This window comes from Amblyraja radiata, chromosome 14, assembly GCF_010909765.2.
Source record: "Amblyraja radiata isolate CabotCenter1 chromosome 14, sAmbRad1.1.pri, whole genome shotgun sequence".
NCBI lineage: Eukaryota > Metazoa > Chordata > Chondrichthyes > Rajiformes > Rajidae > Amblyraja > Amblyraja radiata.
Genome location: NC_045969.1, coordinates 48,524,581 through 48,538,425, shown reverse-complemented (window position 1 = coordinate 48,538,425; position 13,845 = coordinate 48,524,581). Strand labels below are relative to the sequence as shown.

General features: G+C 41.8%; 1 protein-coding gene across 5 annotated transcripts in view; it reads left to right on the top strand.

Moving 5' to 3' along the window:
• LOC116980750 (queuine tRNA-ribosyltransferase accessory subunit 2-like) overlaps positions 1 to 13,845 on the top strand; it is a 42,056-nt gene that overhangs the window by 11,944 nt on the left and 16,267 nt on the right. For 4 of the 5 annotated variants that reach the window (XM_033033302.1, XM_033033303.1, XM_033033300.1 and 1 more), the window contains 6 exons: positions 818 to 1,131; positions 2,447 to 2,502; positions 3,661 to 3,737; positions 6,840 to 7,049; positions 8,531 to 8,730; positions 11,326 to 11,477. In XM_033033302.1, coding sequence (XP_032889193.1) covers positions 932 to 1,131; positions 2,447 to 2,502; positions 3,661 to 3,737; positions 6,840 to 7,049; positions 8,531 to 8,730; positions 11,326 to 11,477 — 895 coding nt within the window. In that variant the 5' untranslated portion in view covers positions 818 to 931. Of the gene's footprint in view, positions 1 to 817; positions 1,132 to 2,446; positions 2,503 to 3,660; positions 3,738 to 6,839; positions 7,050 to 8,530; positions 8,731 to 11,325; positions 11,478 to 13,845 lie in introns of those variants that run through there. The other variant, XM_033033304.1, reaches the window with a different exon arrangement.

Genomic DNA, 13,845 nt, shown 5'->3' with positions numbered 1-13,845 from the left:
GTTCTTTCTTACACATTAAATATGGATAAACTAGCCAGAGGAAAAAGGGAAATATAAACAGAAGAAAAATATTAAAACGTGTTGGCCATTGAGATTGTGTAAGTTTTTAAAAGTGAAGGAAGGAAATTTGAAAACCTTCATTTGGGAGACAATAAATAGGTCCTACACAGATGGCACACAGAATCGGTGATTGGCTTCAAATTGGAGAATGTGCTTTGCAAATGAGGTTTGTATAATTTAAGGTACATTCGATTCTTTCAGACTAAATGATGAGGAAAACTCACAGATCCACATGCCAGCCACAGAACCTGTTGCCTTCAGGGCATTGTCATGATCTGAGTGATAAAGCTTTCTAATTTGAGTGGGTCAATTTCAAGAAATTGCCAGGCAGCAGAAGTTTACTTGAAATCTGAGCATGGTGTGTCTGGTGTGGTTTTCTTGTATGGCAGCACAGAAAATGCTTCTATTCCAGGATGCTCATTAGTTTAGTTTATTGCCACGTGTACCGAGGAACAGTGAAAAGCTTTTGTTGCGTGCCAACCAGTCAACCGAAAGACAATACATTATTGCAATTGAGTCATTCCCAGTGTACAGATACATGATAAAGGGAATAACATGACTAACGTTTAATATAAGAAAAGCCAGTAATGTCCAATCAAAGATAGTCCAAGGCTCTCCAATGCCTCAATGCTGAGCATCTCCATGTCTTTTGGCTCCATACAACAATTCTCACCCTTCTCAGAAATGCTGATGGATGATAACCAAGTAGAAAAAGATGCATGGAAATAACCTTGAATACCATTTCTTTATTTCACAGAAGCTGCAACAGAGTTGCTTGATTTTCAACTATACAGGCCTCTGATAGCCACAGATATAGCAGTGAACTTGCTTACAATAAGCGGTCAACCAGTTGGAAGTTTTAGTAGAAAAGATGAAATTAATCCTCTCCAGCGTGGTGAATGGATGCCGTCACGGCAAATTGATTGAAGTAGGACGGAAAGGCAGTAAAAGCCTCGATATTCCTGGTTGCCTGCTTTATACCCGGACAGGCACTGCTCCACATCTAACTCATGACACACTCAGCCTCATAGAAGGAGTTCCTGAACCTGTGCATCTGACATTATCAACGCTGTACGTGCAAGTATAAAACTTTATTTTATCCTTGGGTGTAATGCGGTGCCGGGTTGTGTGCAGAAATTCTTATATCTCCGTTTCAGAATAGAAACTCTATTCTAAATTCTGTGTTGGCCCAGAGTGGTGTAAAAAGCAGCTCCTTTGAACAGTTTCACGGTCACACCAGGACATTGATGTATGTGATTATGGTGTTTAATCTGCCAAAGTTATACTGCCAATTGTTTCCTGTACTGGTCACATTGACAGCATGGAAACAGTCCCTTAATCATTCTCTTCCAGTACCTACCTCTCCTCCATGTTGGCAAACTGTCCTTGCTCCATTCTAACTACTGAGTTACAACACACAGTGGCTCCTCTCCCACTCCCGCACCATTGTTGCTGTAGGTCGCCAAGGTTTGTTTGCTATTCTGCGGCATTTACACTCACGATTCACAACATTATGTTCCACAAGGAACCTGACAACCTTCAGCTCCAAGGTACACAAAAATGCTGGAGAAACTCAGCGGGTGCAGCAGCATCTATGGAGCGAAGGAAATAGGTGACGTTTCGGGCCGAAACCCTTCTTCAGAATCTGGTCTGAAGAAGGGTCTGAAGAAGGTCTGAAGAAGGGTTTCGGCCCGAAACGTCACCTATTTCCTTCGCTCCATAGATGCTGCTGCACCCGCTGAGTTTCTCCAGCATTTTTGTGTACCTTCGATCTTCCAGCATCTGCAGTTCCTTCTTCAACCTTCAGCTCCATCTTGTCACTGGCTCGCTTGTTCCATCATCATCTCTGACAGTCTTATTCTGCGCAGAAACCTCTTCCAGACAAATATTGGGAAGACCCAGACCATCAACATAAAATCCTCCTTGGCATATGCTTTGGAACTGGTTGGCCATCCTGTCCAACAGGAGCTAATTACCTGTGTCCGGTTTGGGTCAAGTTTCAAAATTATAGATCCTATGGAGTGGCTTGATATAAATAAATGCACTAAAGCACATTATCTCTTAGAGCTCAACTTCTTCTTCTTGTGTATGGTGTGCACAGCTAAAGTTGTAGGTCAACTTGTTCTATTTGATCTATTTGTTTGTGCACGTCGGGTTGATTGTATGAGTCGAAACAGGGTGGACCACATGAAGGTTTCAATCTCCCACCCCAGAACTCAACTGATTTTAGTTCAGTCAGGTTTGAGACAAACTATAAGGCTACAGATTAACGTGGCTACATTTTCATATTCTACTTGGGGATCTCTGGTACTCTTTTATGAGCCCTTTTCTTTCTCTCCCCCCCCCCCCCCCCCCCCCCCCCCCCCTCCTTTCCCTGTTTTCTTAGTGCTGAGCATCACGAAGTTCTGGAAGAATATAAAGAAGGCATTGGAAAATTCATAGGTATTTATTGTGGTTTGTATTTAAGTATGGGCATTGGGCAGATTGCAATTCATCCCATGTTATCTACACGCTTCTTATAGGCAATGTTACACCTACCTTTATGTTAATTAGTTGTAACATTGCAGCCAGAAGGTATATGAATCCTGATTTGGTGTAGTCAAATCTTGCATTGAATAATTGGGTCCAATTTATTTATCTATGACAAATTGAATGTGAACGCCGGCAAGAAAATATAGAAATAATGTTGGAAATCTAAAATAAAGAGAAGCGAACTGTCTTAATACTATTGCAGTATTGCTCTTGCTAATGTACTGTTGCTACAAGTCCTCCTAGTTTAACAGACTGATGCAACATGGAATCGGGCCCTATAGCCTACCAACTTTACGCCAAACACCATGCACTCATCTATGTTTGTGTAAAATTTGTATAGAATTTATGTTTTTGTGTTGTCAGAGTCTGTGTGCCTGCGATGCTTCTGCAAGAAAGTTTTTCATTGTACCTGTACTGTACCTGTGCATCTGCCAATTAAAACTCCATTGCACTTTTCTTCCATTAATCCTGTTTTCTTCTCCCCCTCATTCCCATCAACACTTGCCCAGATTCAAACATTCCTTGAACAGCGTAGTGGAGCAGCTGTTAGACCTGCCGCCTCACAGCACCAGAGGCTCGGTTTTGACCTTGGGTGCTGTCTGGTTGGAGATTGCGCCTTCTCCGTGTGATTGTGTGGCTTTCCTCTGAGTGTTCCGGTTTCCTCCCGCAACCCAACGATGTGTGTGTTTGTAGGTTAATTGGCCTCTGTGAATTTCCCCCCTGTGTGTAGGGAGTGGATGAGATTCAGATGGAAAAAAAAGCTGTAGATCAGAAATTTGAGAACGGAAAATGCTAGAAATACTATCAGGTTAGACAGCATCAGTGGAAATAGAAATGGTTACCTTCCAATGACCTTTAACAGGACATTAACACAGTTTCACCCTCCATAAATGCTGCCTGATTTGTTGAGTATATTCATCACTTTCTGTTTTATATGATTTACATTGTCTTAGATTTTAGCCTGTTTAAATTCAAATACCATTAATGCTTTTGTGCAGAGACCGTTCCGCATTATTCATACTGCCACTGAATTATGAAAGAAGTGTTTATCATTCTGGTTTATCACAGGCATGCCAGACTCGCTTATTTACTGTGCTCAGAATGACCCAGCTAGTCCATGTCCATCAGGATACAACACAAACAAAGTAAGTTAATTACAAGTGCAGGTACATAGTTTAAAATGTGTTTGCAGGCATTCCTCTTGCCTTGCTTTTTTATTTGATTTTTCTTGGCTGTCAGTAGAAGGGCCGGCAGATTCTGGAATCTGGAGCAACAGACAATCAATCTGCTGGAGGAACTCAGCAGGTCAGGCAGCATCTGTACGGGCGAGGGGGTTAATCCAGAATGTTCAGAACATTAGATCAGAACAACCCAGAACATTAACAACTTTCCTCCTGCAGATGGTGCTTGGCCCACTGAGTTCCTCCAGCAGATTGTTTTTTTCTTGTTATTCTTCGCATTTATTTTAATTTTAAGAGCCAGTCGTGATTGCAAAAATCTTGGAATCTGTATCCTTGCATGTTAACAGCCAGTACCACAGGGCTGCTAACGTTGGGAATGGGAAATTGCGAGAGACCTAGCCCGAGGTAGCATATTAGGAACTTTTACATTTTTCAGCTCTTAAACATCGCATCTGAATCGGTTTCCATCTGATTACACTCCTTGAGGATGTTCATCTACGTATTCAATTAATAAAACAATGAGATTGGGACATTTCTATTCAACCTGTCAAAGGAATTTGGGGGGGGGGGGTTAGAAATAGTCAATGAGGTTAAAAAACATAATAGTTAAGTGGCAAATGACAATAGTGCTACCTTCCCAATATTTAACTGAAGGAAATAATGGGTTATCAGGGCTGTATGTTGTGACAGACAGCCTGACACCTTGCATGTAATTTTAATATTACACTTATCCCATCCCCTGGATATTCCGCATTAATAAATTAAGGTTTTGTCAACTTATTATAAATCAGGCTAATTACAAATCAATAACATTAGCCAACTCCGAAACACGACGCGCTGAGCATTGGGATCCAGACATCACGGACATCACGCCTCAGTTCCCTGCTCACATCTGGTAGTGCTCTCCGTCTGACCGTTTTTGAAAATGGGAGGACTGAGCGATCACTGATCACTGGTCTTGTGGGGTACCCGGTGAGGGCGTGGAGCGACCGAATAGGGGGAGGGGGGTGGGGACGTTGGCGGGTGTGGGCACGTTGGGCCGAAGGGCCTGTTTTCACACTGTATCACTCTATGACTGCATTATACCTCCACCGTGCATGGATGCTTCAAAATCAAGTGGTCGAGTTTTATTGCCATATACTCAAGCATAGAAACACAGAAAATAGGTGCAGGAATAGGCCATTTGGCCCTTCCAGCCAGCACTGCCGTTCATCCAAAATCAGTACCTCTTTCCTTTTTTTCCCCCATATCCCTTGATTTTGCTAGCCCCAAGAACTAAATGTAACTCTCTCTTGAAACCATCCAGTGAATTGTCCTCCATTGCCTTCTGTGGCAGAGAATTCCACAGATTCACAACTTTCTGGTTGAAGATAGTTTGTCCTCATCTCAGTCATAAATGGCCTACCCCTTATTCTTATACTGTGTGACCTCTGGTTTTGAACTCCCCCTGGTTCTGAACATTTTTTCTGCAGTTACAGTAAGTGAAAATCTAGCAGGCAAGCAGGATGCTTTCTCCAACCACCCCTTTGAAGGCCACTATCTTCCACCGCTTCTACCCAGTGCTTGGTACCTACTTCCAGCAGGCACTGGTTGTCCTCCGGGATTCACTGAGCCACAGCCTGGTCCATGCCAGTCACCAGGGCGAATTCGGCAAAGACTCTCATGGCAGCGGCGCAATGCCTCCGACGCCTCCGATGGCCCGGGACTCTTGCACTGAGGATGCTGCATGGCCGGAGCTGCAGCGAGCGACTCGCCAGCCCTGTAAACACTCGCCAACCCTGGCTCCCCATCCGCATCTGTCCCCGCCTCTGCTTCTGCTTCCATCCCTCCCTCCGCCCCAGCTCTCCAACACCCGCGGCCCATGCAGTTGATTGATATCGTTGACAGAATTTCTCACGACAGGGCATGAGAAATTCTGTGATCAGCGTGAGAATGTGGCGAGATGCATCACGCTCAACGCATGAGAGTTGGCAGCTCTGCAGTACCACTTCCTCCATTTTTTTTAACCAAAGTAATTAGGGTTTCTGTATATGCGGGTAGATTTACCTCTCACAATAGTTTCAAGTTTGTTGCCACAGTTGAGAGGCAAATGTAATTTGCATATTTGCCTTCAATATGCCTGGTGAGAAAGAATATTCAAGCAGGACACTGGCTCCGGGACAGCGTGCTGTAGCGACAGTTTTTCACTTGTTCTGAGCTGATCTCAACAAGACTCTATCTCTGGTTACTGTCAGTCTCCAGACTTATCAGTGAATATTGACAGTCTTTGATATTGAATATTGAAGAATGAATGAAGCACTATCATCCCCTATCGCTTTCTGTCCAAATAAGAATTGCTTCAAGAAAATGATAGAACTTAAAATTCTCATGTTGGTTTTAAACCCCTCCTGAACACCCAATATCTGCAACCTTCAGTCTACAATATTCAAAGATAACTAGGCTTCTCCATTTCTGGCATGTCCTCAACTTTAATCAATGTCTCTTTTGGAACTCTGCTTTTAGCTGCCTAAACTCTTGAATGCCTGCCCTATATATCTGTGACATCTTCTACTTGTGTTTCTCTCATTTAAGATTCTCCTTAAAGCCCATTGTGGCCAAGTCTGTCCTTATACTATGTGGCTTAGTACTGGTTTTATGATAATATTCCTGCAAATTAACTTGAGACATTTTGTTTCATTTAAAGGTACTACAGAAATGTAAGTTGTTATAGAAAGCTATTGTGGAAGAAAGAAAATTGGAGCCATTGAATTGCAGATCTGATAATACGGTGTCGTTGATTAATTAATTGTGTTGTTGATGTACGTGCAACATAGCCATTTGAGATTTGCCCGAGTCTAAAATTAAAGCCTGACCAGTGCTAGAGGACTTTTTTAGTCCCATGCTCAATCCAAACCACAGTTTCTTTCTGCAAGGTTCAGATAATCAGGTTCTCTGCTGTAAAACAATGAAAATTATTGGGTTCATTTGTATTGTTAAATATCATTGCTTTTTATTTAAATCTTATATGAATCAGTTTTTATGCTTGGTGTCTCAAAGGTCTAATGACTCTTTATTCCATTTGAAAAGACTGTTTCCGTGTGGGGCGGAGGTGGTCGAATTGAGCTAACTTTGACAAAATTCATGGCAATACAACAATCCTTCAAACCTGACTGGTACCATTGCATGGCAGATGGAGAGCCTCTTCCTCCAGGATCTTCAAGGAAGAGGATAAATAAATCAGTGGACCGAACTCTGGGCTTTCTGGATGAATGTCTCAAGGTGCATCAGAATTCGGAGGTAAAGACATTCATTTACTTGACTCCAGAAGTGATAGCGTTATCCTCTGAGCAACAAATTAAACAGGTTGGGTACATACTCTGGCGTTTGTTTGAAGGGAAGGTGATCTTATTGAAACACGCAATGTCCTGTCAGGACTCAACAAGAATGGATGTTGAGAGGCTGCTTCTTCTAATGTGGGTTATCTAGAGCAAGGAGCATAGTCTCAAAGTAAAGGGTCACCAATATAATGTTTTCCAAAATGGATGCTCAGATGGAGAAATAGAGGGAAGCCCGTTCAAAAATGATATCGGGTGTAATCCTTGAAAGAGAAAAGCAAAAGAATGCATGGAAAGAACATAATCTGTAATAAAATATTGTAGGATTATGCAGTATTATTGAGATTGAGTGAGACCAAGACTATAGAGGGATTTAAGAATAAGTTATATGGTTTTGTATGAGATGGGGCCATTGAGATCCAAGAACACAAAGCTGATTGGTAAGTTGGAATAGAAGCAGCAGAGTTTGATTGTTAATTGATGGAGGATTGAAAGCGAGCATGATTTCTTCTGGTATCATGCCCAAGTAACAATACATGTATGGTCGCGTCTGAGAGTGTAGAAGATTGGCAAGGTTCATGAAGATTGTGGGAAGATGGCATCGGGGAGATTTGATTGTGAAGACCAGTAATTTCTGGTAAAGCCAAAGATACTGATTTGTAAAATTTAGGGGTCATAGTGGTCTTGGAAGATGCAGTTTTGATTGCAATCAAAGAATGAAAAGGAAGAAACATTCTGCAGGTAGAATCAGGGATTAAGAATATTCAAAAGGTCATAATTTAATTTGGTTTGTCGCATATACACTTATGGAGATTTTTTAAAATCTGATGAATATGGATGGGAAGTGCTCCACTTTGTTCTCAGGGAAAAGGCTGAAACTCATTATTCCATAATCCATATCTTACCAAAGGAAGTTGTCTTCTAGTATAATGCCCAAGTAACCATGTGTGAACCATCACAGTGCATATTGTCAGCCAGTGTGATCATGGAAATGCCATGTCCAACCCAGTACATTCGTGTGTCGCTACTTGTAGTTTGGGGAGCACAGAATAGAAAACACGAGCAGAAATATAGAAGGGAAATTTATAATATGACTTCTGACATTACAGTGCAGCAAATCTTTAGTAGCTTGAGGCGAAGATGAACAAATCAAAAGAAGCATTAACATCAAACTTTTAAAGTAATTTAAGATAGACACAAAATGTTGGAGTAACTCAGCGGGACAGGTAGCATCTCTGGAGAGAAGGAATGGGTGACATTTTGGGTCGAGGCCCTTCTTCAGACTGAAGAATTTAAAAGTGATTTAAAGTAACTACAAATGAATGTTGGAATATTTAATTGAATTGCAATACTATCAACCCAAGTTGTGCAGTTAACTACACTTGGTCTTAGCCAAAAGGCCAAGAAGCGAGTTAACATCTGATGGGTTTGGTTGATGCTCAGGTGCTGAAGGACGCTGAAATTATTGGAGTCATAGAAGGAGGAGGCATACTGGAGGAGAGGCTGAGGTCAGCCAGGGAGACCATGAAGCGGCCAGTCGGAGGGTTCTTATTGGATGGTTTGCAGGGAGAGAGCATGACTGATGATCTGAAACTGGATTTAATCTCCTCAGTCACAGGAGAGCTGCCTGTAGACAAACCAAGGTAAAATATGACTGTTGCTGTGCCTTTGTTAAACCTCTACTAGTATGCAGTCACTTCTGTCACCACTTCTCTTATTCAAAAGCTTCCTGTAACATCTAGCCCAGCAAATAACTATTGCACTATCATCATTCCGAGGACAAAGATATTTTCTTAATTCATTAAACGCCGCATCCACTCTGAATCCAAAGTCAGAAATTTACTGATCCATTCCATTATTTAACCTATAAGGTGACATTTAAAAGTTAGGTTCCATGTAGGAAACTGTTTTGGACCTATAACAAAATGATTTTCATAAATCATCTTCATAGCAAAGTCTTCTACGATGCTTCATAAATGTATTATGTTGAAATCAAACTGATGAACTGGAGATAACCAAAAGATTATAAGGAGCATCTCAAAGGTGGAGAGGTACTATGGTTCAGGGAAAGACTTGCAGAACTTAGGCAACTAAAGGGCCTGTCCCACTTTTGCGACCTTTGCAGGCGACTGCTGGCACCTGTGATAGGTCGCTGAAATTTTCAACATGTTGAAAATTCAGCGGCGACCAGAAAGACTCTTTGGAGACCTCCCACGACCATAGGAGACCTCTCACGACCATATAGGCTGTATGGTCGTGAGAGGTCTCCTACGGTAGTGAGAGGTCACCTGTGACATGTCGCCAGGGGTTGCCTGTATGGTCGTGAGAGGTCTCCAATGGTCGTAAGAGGTCTCCAAAGAGTCGTAGCGTCTTTCTGGTTGCCGCCGATTTTTCAACATTTTCAAATTTTCGGCGACCTATCACGGGTGTCGGCAGTCACCTGTAAAGGTCGCGTAAGTGGGACAGGCCCTTAAAGGCACTGTTGCCAAAATGCAGAGGGCTTTAGATAGCACAAAATAAAATATGGGTTAAAGGGATGGTTAGATTCTACAGTGTAGGAAGGAACTGCAGATTCTGGTTTAAACCGAAGATAGACATAAAAAAGCTGGAGTAACTCAGCAGGTCAGATAGCATCTCTGGAGAAAAGGAATAATGACGTTTCAGGTCGAGACCCTCCTTTAAACTTCTTCTGTAGAAGTGTCTCGACCTGAAACGTCACATTCCTTTTCTCTAGAGGGTGTCTGACCCACTGAGTTAATCCAGCTTTTTGTGTCTATCATTGGATTTTACAGTATGGGTAAGACTTTTAATGTTAATTAATTGGAGGGCAATGTAGCTTACCAGCTCTGTGGTGATGTCAGTAGTCAGGACATGGTACTACTTAGGTTTGATGTATCAAAGCTTTGCAAGTTTACAGAGAGGTGTGCAAATGGTGGGGAGAGGCAGGAGTAGATTGGAATAGTTAACAAAGCGATAAAACGGGTGTGGGTGAGAGTTGAAGCAGAAGACCATCTGTGTGGGATATGGAGCAGCATGGCGATGGAAATAGGCAGTATTAATGATGACGTGGATATATGTTCTGAAGCTCATCTTGGGGTCAAATATGCTAGGGAATACAATGGAATGTCTGACTATGAAATGGAGATCATAGCACAGGCTAAGACAGTGGTTTTGCAATATTCGGGCACATATATTCCTCTCTATCCTGTATGCCAACACCACTGGATGTACTGCCACAGCTCTTACAGGGGCCGCGGAACGTTTTTGTAAGTGGGGGGGCTGAGCGATCACTGATCACCAGCCTCTGGGGTACCCGGTGAGGGAGCGGAGCGACCGAACAGGGGGAGGGTGGCACAATTATTTTGTTGTTGTTGCTCGACCTCCAAAAACTGGGGGATAATACAGGCCATCCCCCAACTCAAAAAGTGGGGGGATATACCCCCCCCCCCCCCCCCCCCCCTTCTCTCTCATTCTCCCTCGCCGACTCTCTCTCTCTCTCTCTCTCTCTCTCTCTCCCTCTCGGGGCCGACCCTCCCTCCCGCTCGGTGGCTAATCACAGTGCTTCGTTCACTGCCCCATGTCTCAAATGTGAACCGCGCTGTGATTGGCCGTTGAGGGGAGGGAGGGTTTTGGGGGGGCAGTCAGTTTCCGCCATGGCTGGTCGTGGTTTTGCCACGTTCACTGTGCGCTTGTTCTGAGATTCTGGATGGCGGAGGTCCTCAGAAGAAGAGAAAATACGCCTGCGGGCCGGATAATTTCAGGTTATGAAGCATGTCTCGCCAAAAAAGTGGAGGGGCTGCAGCCCCCCCCCCCCCCCCCCCCGGTTCCGCGGCCCATGTCTTAGGCTGTCCAAGTTTATTTATGGAGAGGGCTATTCAGCTGTAGACAGCACAAAACCATGGGACAAACTGGTTTCTTTAAGCATATAGTAGTTCGAAGACAAAGCAAAATTATTTTACCTGGTTCATTCCTCTCAGGAGGAGGATCTGTTATGTTGTTGGTCATTTAATACTAGGGGTGGATTTTTTTTTGAAAATCATTATTAAATTGTCTAAAGGGTGAATTATGAACAAGTTTAATGTGAAAATTGGATATTTATCAGGTTTAACACTAGAGCACTTTAAAGAATTCGATTAACACCTCAGGATTTCTAACATTAGTTTTAACTACTTCATTGTTTTACATTCACATGCCTATTCAAGTTTTCTTCTGTTTTCCCCATTCCCCCTCAATCTAAGGTTGATTCATGGAATTGGAAAGCCAGATGAAGTGTTGGAGTGTGTATCGAGAGGAGTGGACTTGTTTGAGGGTTTCTTTCCCTATCAAGTGACTGAGCAAGGAAAAGCTCTGTCCTTCAATTTTAAATACAAGGTGGATCCAGAGGCAGAAGGTATCAGTTCGAGATTGGCAATGTTTCATTTATGTTGAGTGCACCAGCAAGGCACTGCACACCAATGCAGGTCATTCTGCTATAATTGGTTTCCATGCTGCGAATTGCATATAATGCGATTGATGAATTGGGGAAACTATTTATAAATTGCAGGTCAAATTTTTTTTTTGATTGTGAACTAGGGGACCCAGTTACTTAAAAGTTACTTTGGAAATGAATTTTCAGAAAAAAAGTCTTTAAGATGAAAAGATATTTCTATAAAACCGCATGGAAATCAGACACCATTTTCTCTTAAAACATAGCTATTGAAATTGCTGAGCAATCATTTGTACAATGATACTCCATTCAACAATGTAACATGCAGCCTTTAGTATTTTTAGCTTGCAATAACAAAAACAAATTAATGTTATATAGATTCTTTTTTTTTTAATCCTGTGGGGGTAGGGGGACTATGTTATTGCGAGACTAACCCTTTCGTGTTCCTAACCCCAGTGCCACAATTGTTTTTCAAACACCATTTTCCATAACATGAGGTTTCTTAGGAGCACAACTATCACATTATGACAGAACCACATGGACTGCGCTCTTCGCAGTTATGTGCCCATGTTATTGTTCATGACTCAGCAATAATAAATGATGTTGTGTGTCTGAACAACTAGCTCATAATATAAGCAACGAAGGTACTGGAGGGACTTGCACAGTGAACAGTTTCATTTCCCCTAATACCTTCACCACAATTACTGGATGTGCATCTGCGTTCATCTCTAGGTCTTTTCTGATGCGATTTGATACTGGGAAACGGCACTGTTCTGTTTATGCAGCCTGGCAGTTTGATCAGCATTTTACCCTTTTATTTCAGATGCCAGTGTATAATGTTTATAATCTCAACACGACCATTTAAGCAAACCACTGTATATTTTGATGAAAGGAGAACCAAGTATTGAATTACTGTTTTTAAAGTTTTGATTTTTAAATGAGGTATGTTTCTGCTCAGACAAGGAACACTGCTCAGTGTTTTCCGTTGCTCCTTGGCCAGATTTATCCCAATGGAGCAGCAGGTAAATCATTATGTTCTCTGTCCACAAATGTGATTCCACCTTGCACTAGGAAGAACGTTCCTGTGGGATAGTTCTCCATGTCCACCAACTCCACTGTCTGCAAAGCAACATCCATAGACGTATAATCCCAGCTAAGAACTAAGTAAAAGCTATTGCACATAAATGAGTAGAGTACCACAACACAATAAATTACTTCATGGAATTGAATATTTCTTACTCAAATAAACCTAATTGTTTTCAGTCTCTTGGGTCCCGACCCGAAACGTTGTATGTCCATCCTCCATAAATGCTGCCTGACCCACTGAGTTCCTCCAGCGCTTGCAGTTGCTTATGTCTTAATTTTTTTTCAACAGTATTTGATGTTGTAATAGTACAGTTGCATGCATCAGATTGTGCTGTATCTGGCATCTGTCCTTTGAAAACAACAAACCCTTTTATGTTAATTTATTTTGTAAGGTTAGAATTTTGCACCGTTATGACATATTTACTTGGTAGCTAAAAAACAAACTGCTGGAGGAATTTGGCTTACCAGGGAAATGGACAGAGTCAGTACGGGAACTTTCATCAGACTTTTGATAGATTTGCTTTGGATGAAATCATTCCCACGTGTAGAGCTTCATACTGGAAAGAGTTAATTCTGATCATGTAGATTGGTTAAGAATTGTCCAGGATAAGGGCAAATAGTACACTTCTGCACAAATCATATTACCTTACAGCACAGAAGGCAGCTATTTAGACCATTGTGTAAGAAGGAACTGCAGATGCTGGTTTTCACCAACGATAGACACAAAATGCCGGAGTAACTCAGAGAGAAGGAATAGATGACGTTTCTGGTCGAGAAATTCCAGATATCCTGTGAAGATCTGGAAGTTATCAATCCAATGGTAAATAAATTACATTTTAAATGCAGTATGGGTTCAACAACTAGGTCTATCCATTGGAATGGATAGTCCAAGTTGTCGAACCCATACTGCATTTAAAATATAATTTATTTACCACTGGATTGATAACTTGGCATGGAATCAACCATTCTTGGAATAACTTCCGCATGGAAATTTGTTGATAAAATCACTTAAAAAAAAAGCACAAACTGATTGGAAAACCAGGTGTAGAATAAAGATTATAAAACAGGAAAAATACCAATCAGCAAATAATAAATCAGAAAAGATGGTTAAGAAATTAAGAACAAATCTCATGTCAGCAGCTACCAATAATTTGCAAAACAAAGTTTAATTTAGCTGAAAAGTAACCTGACTTTTCTGTAAGTTCTTGCATTAATCAAGTGATATGAAAATAGATGGAGAGCATGG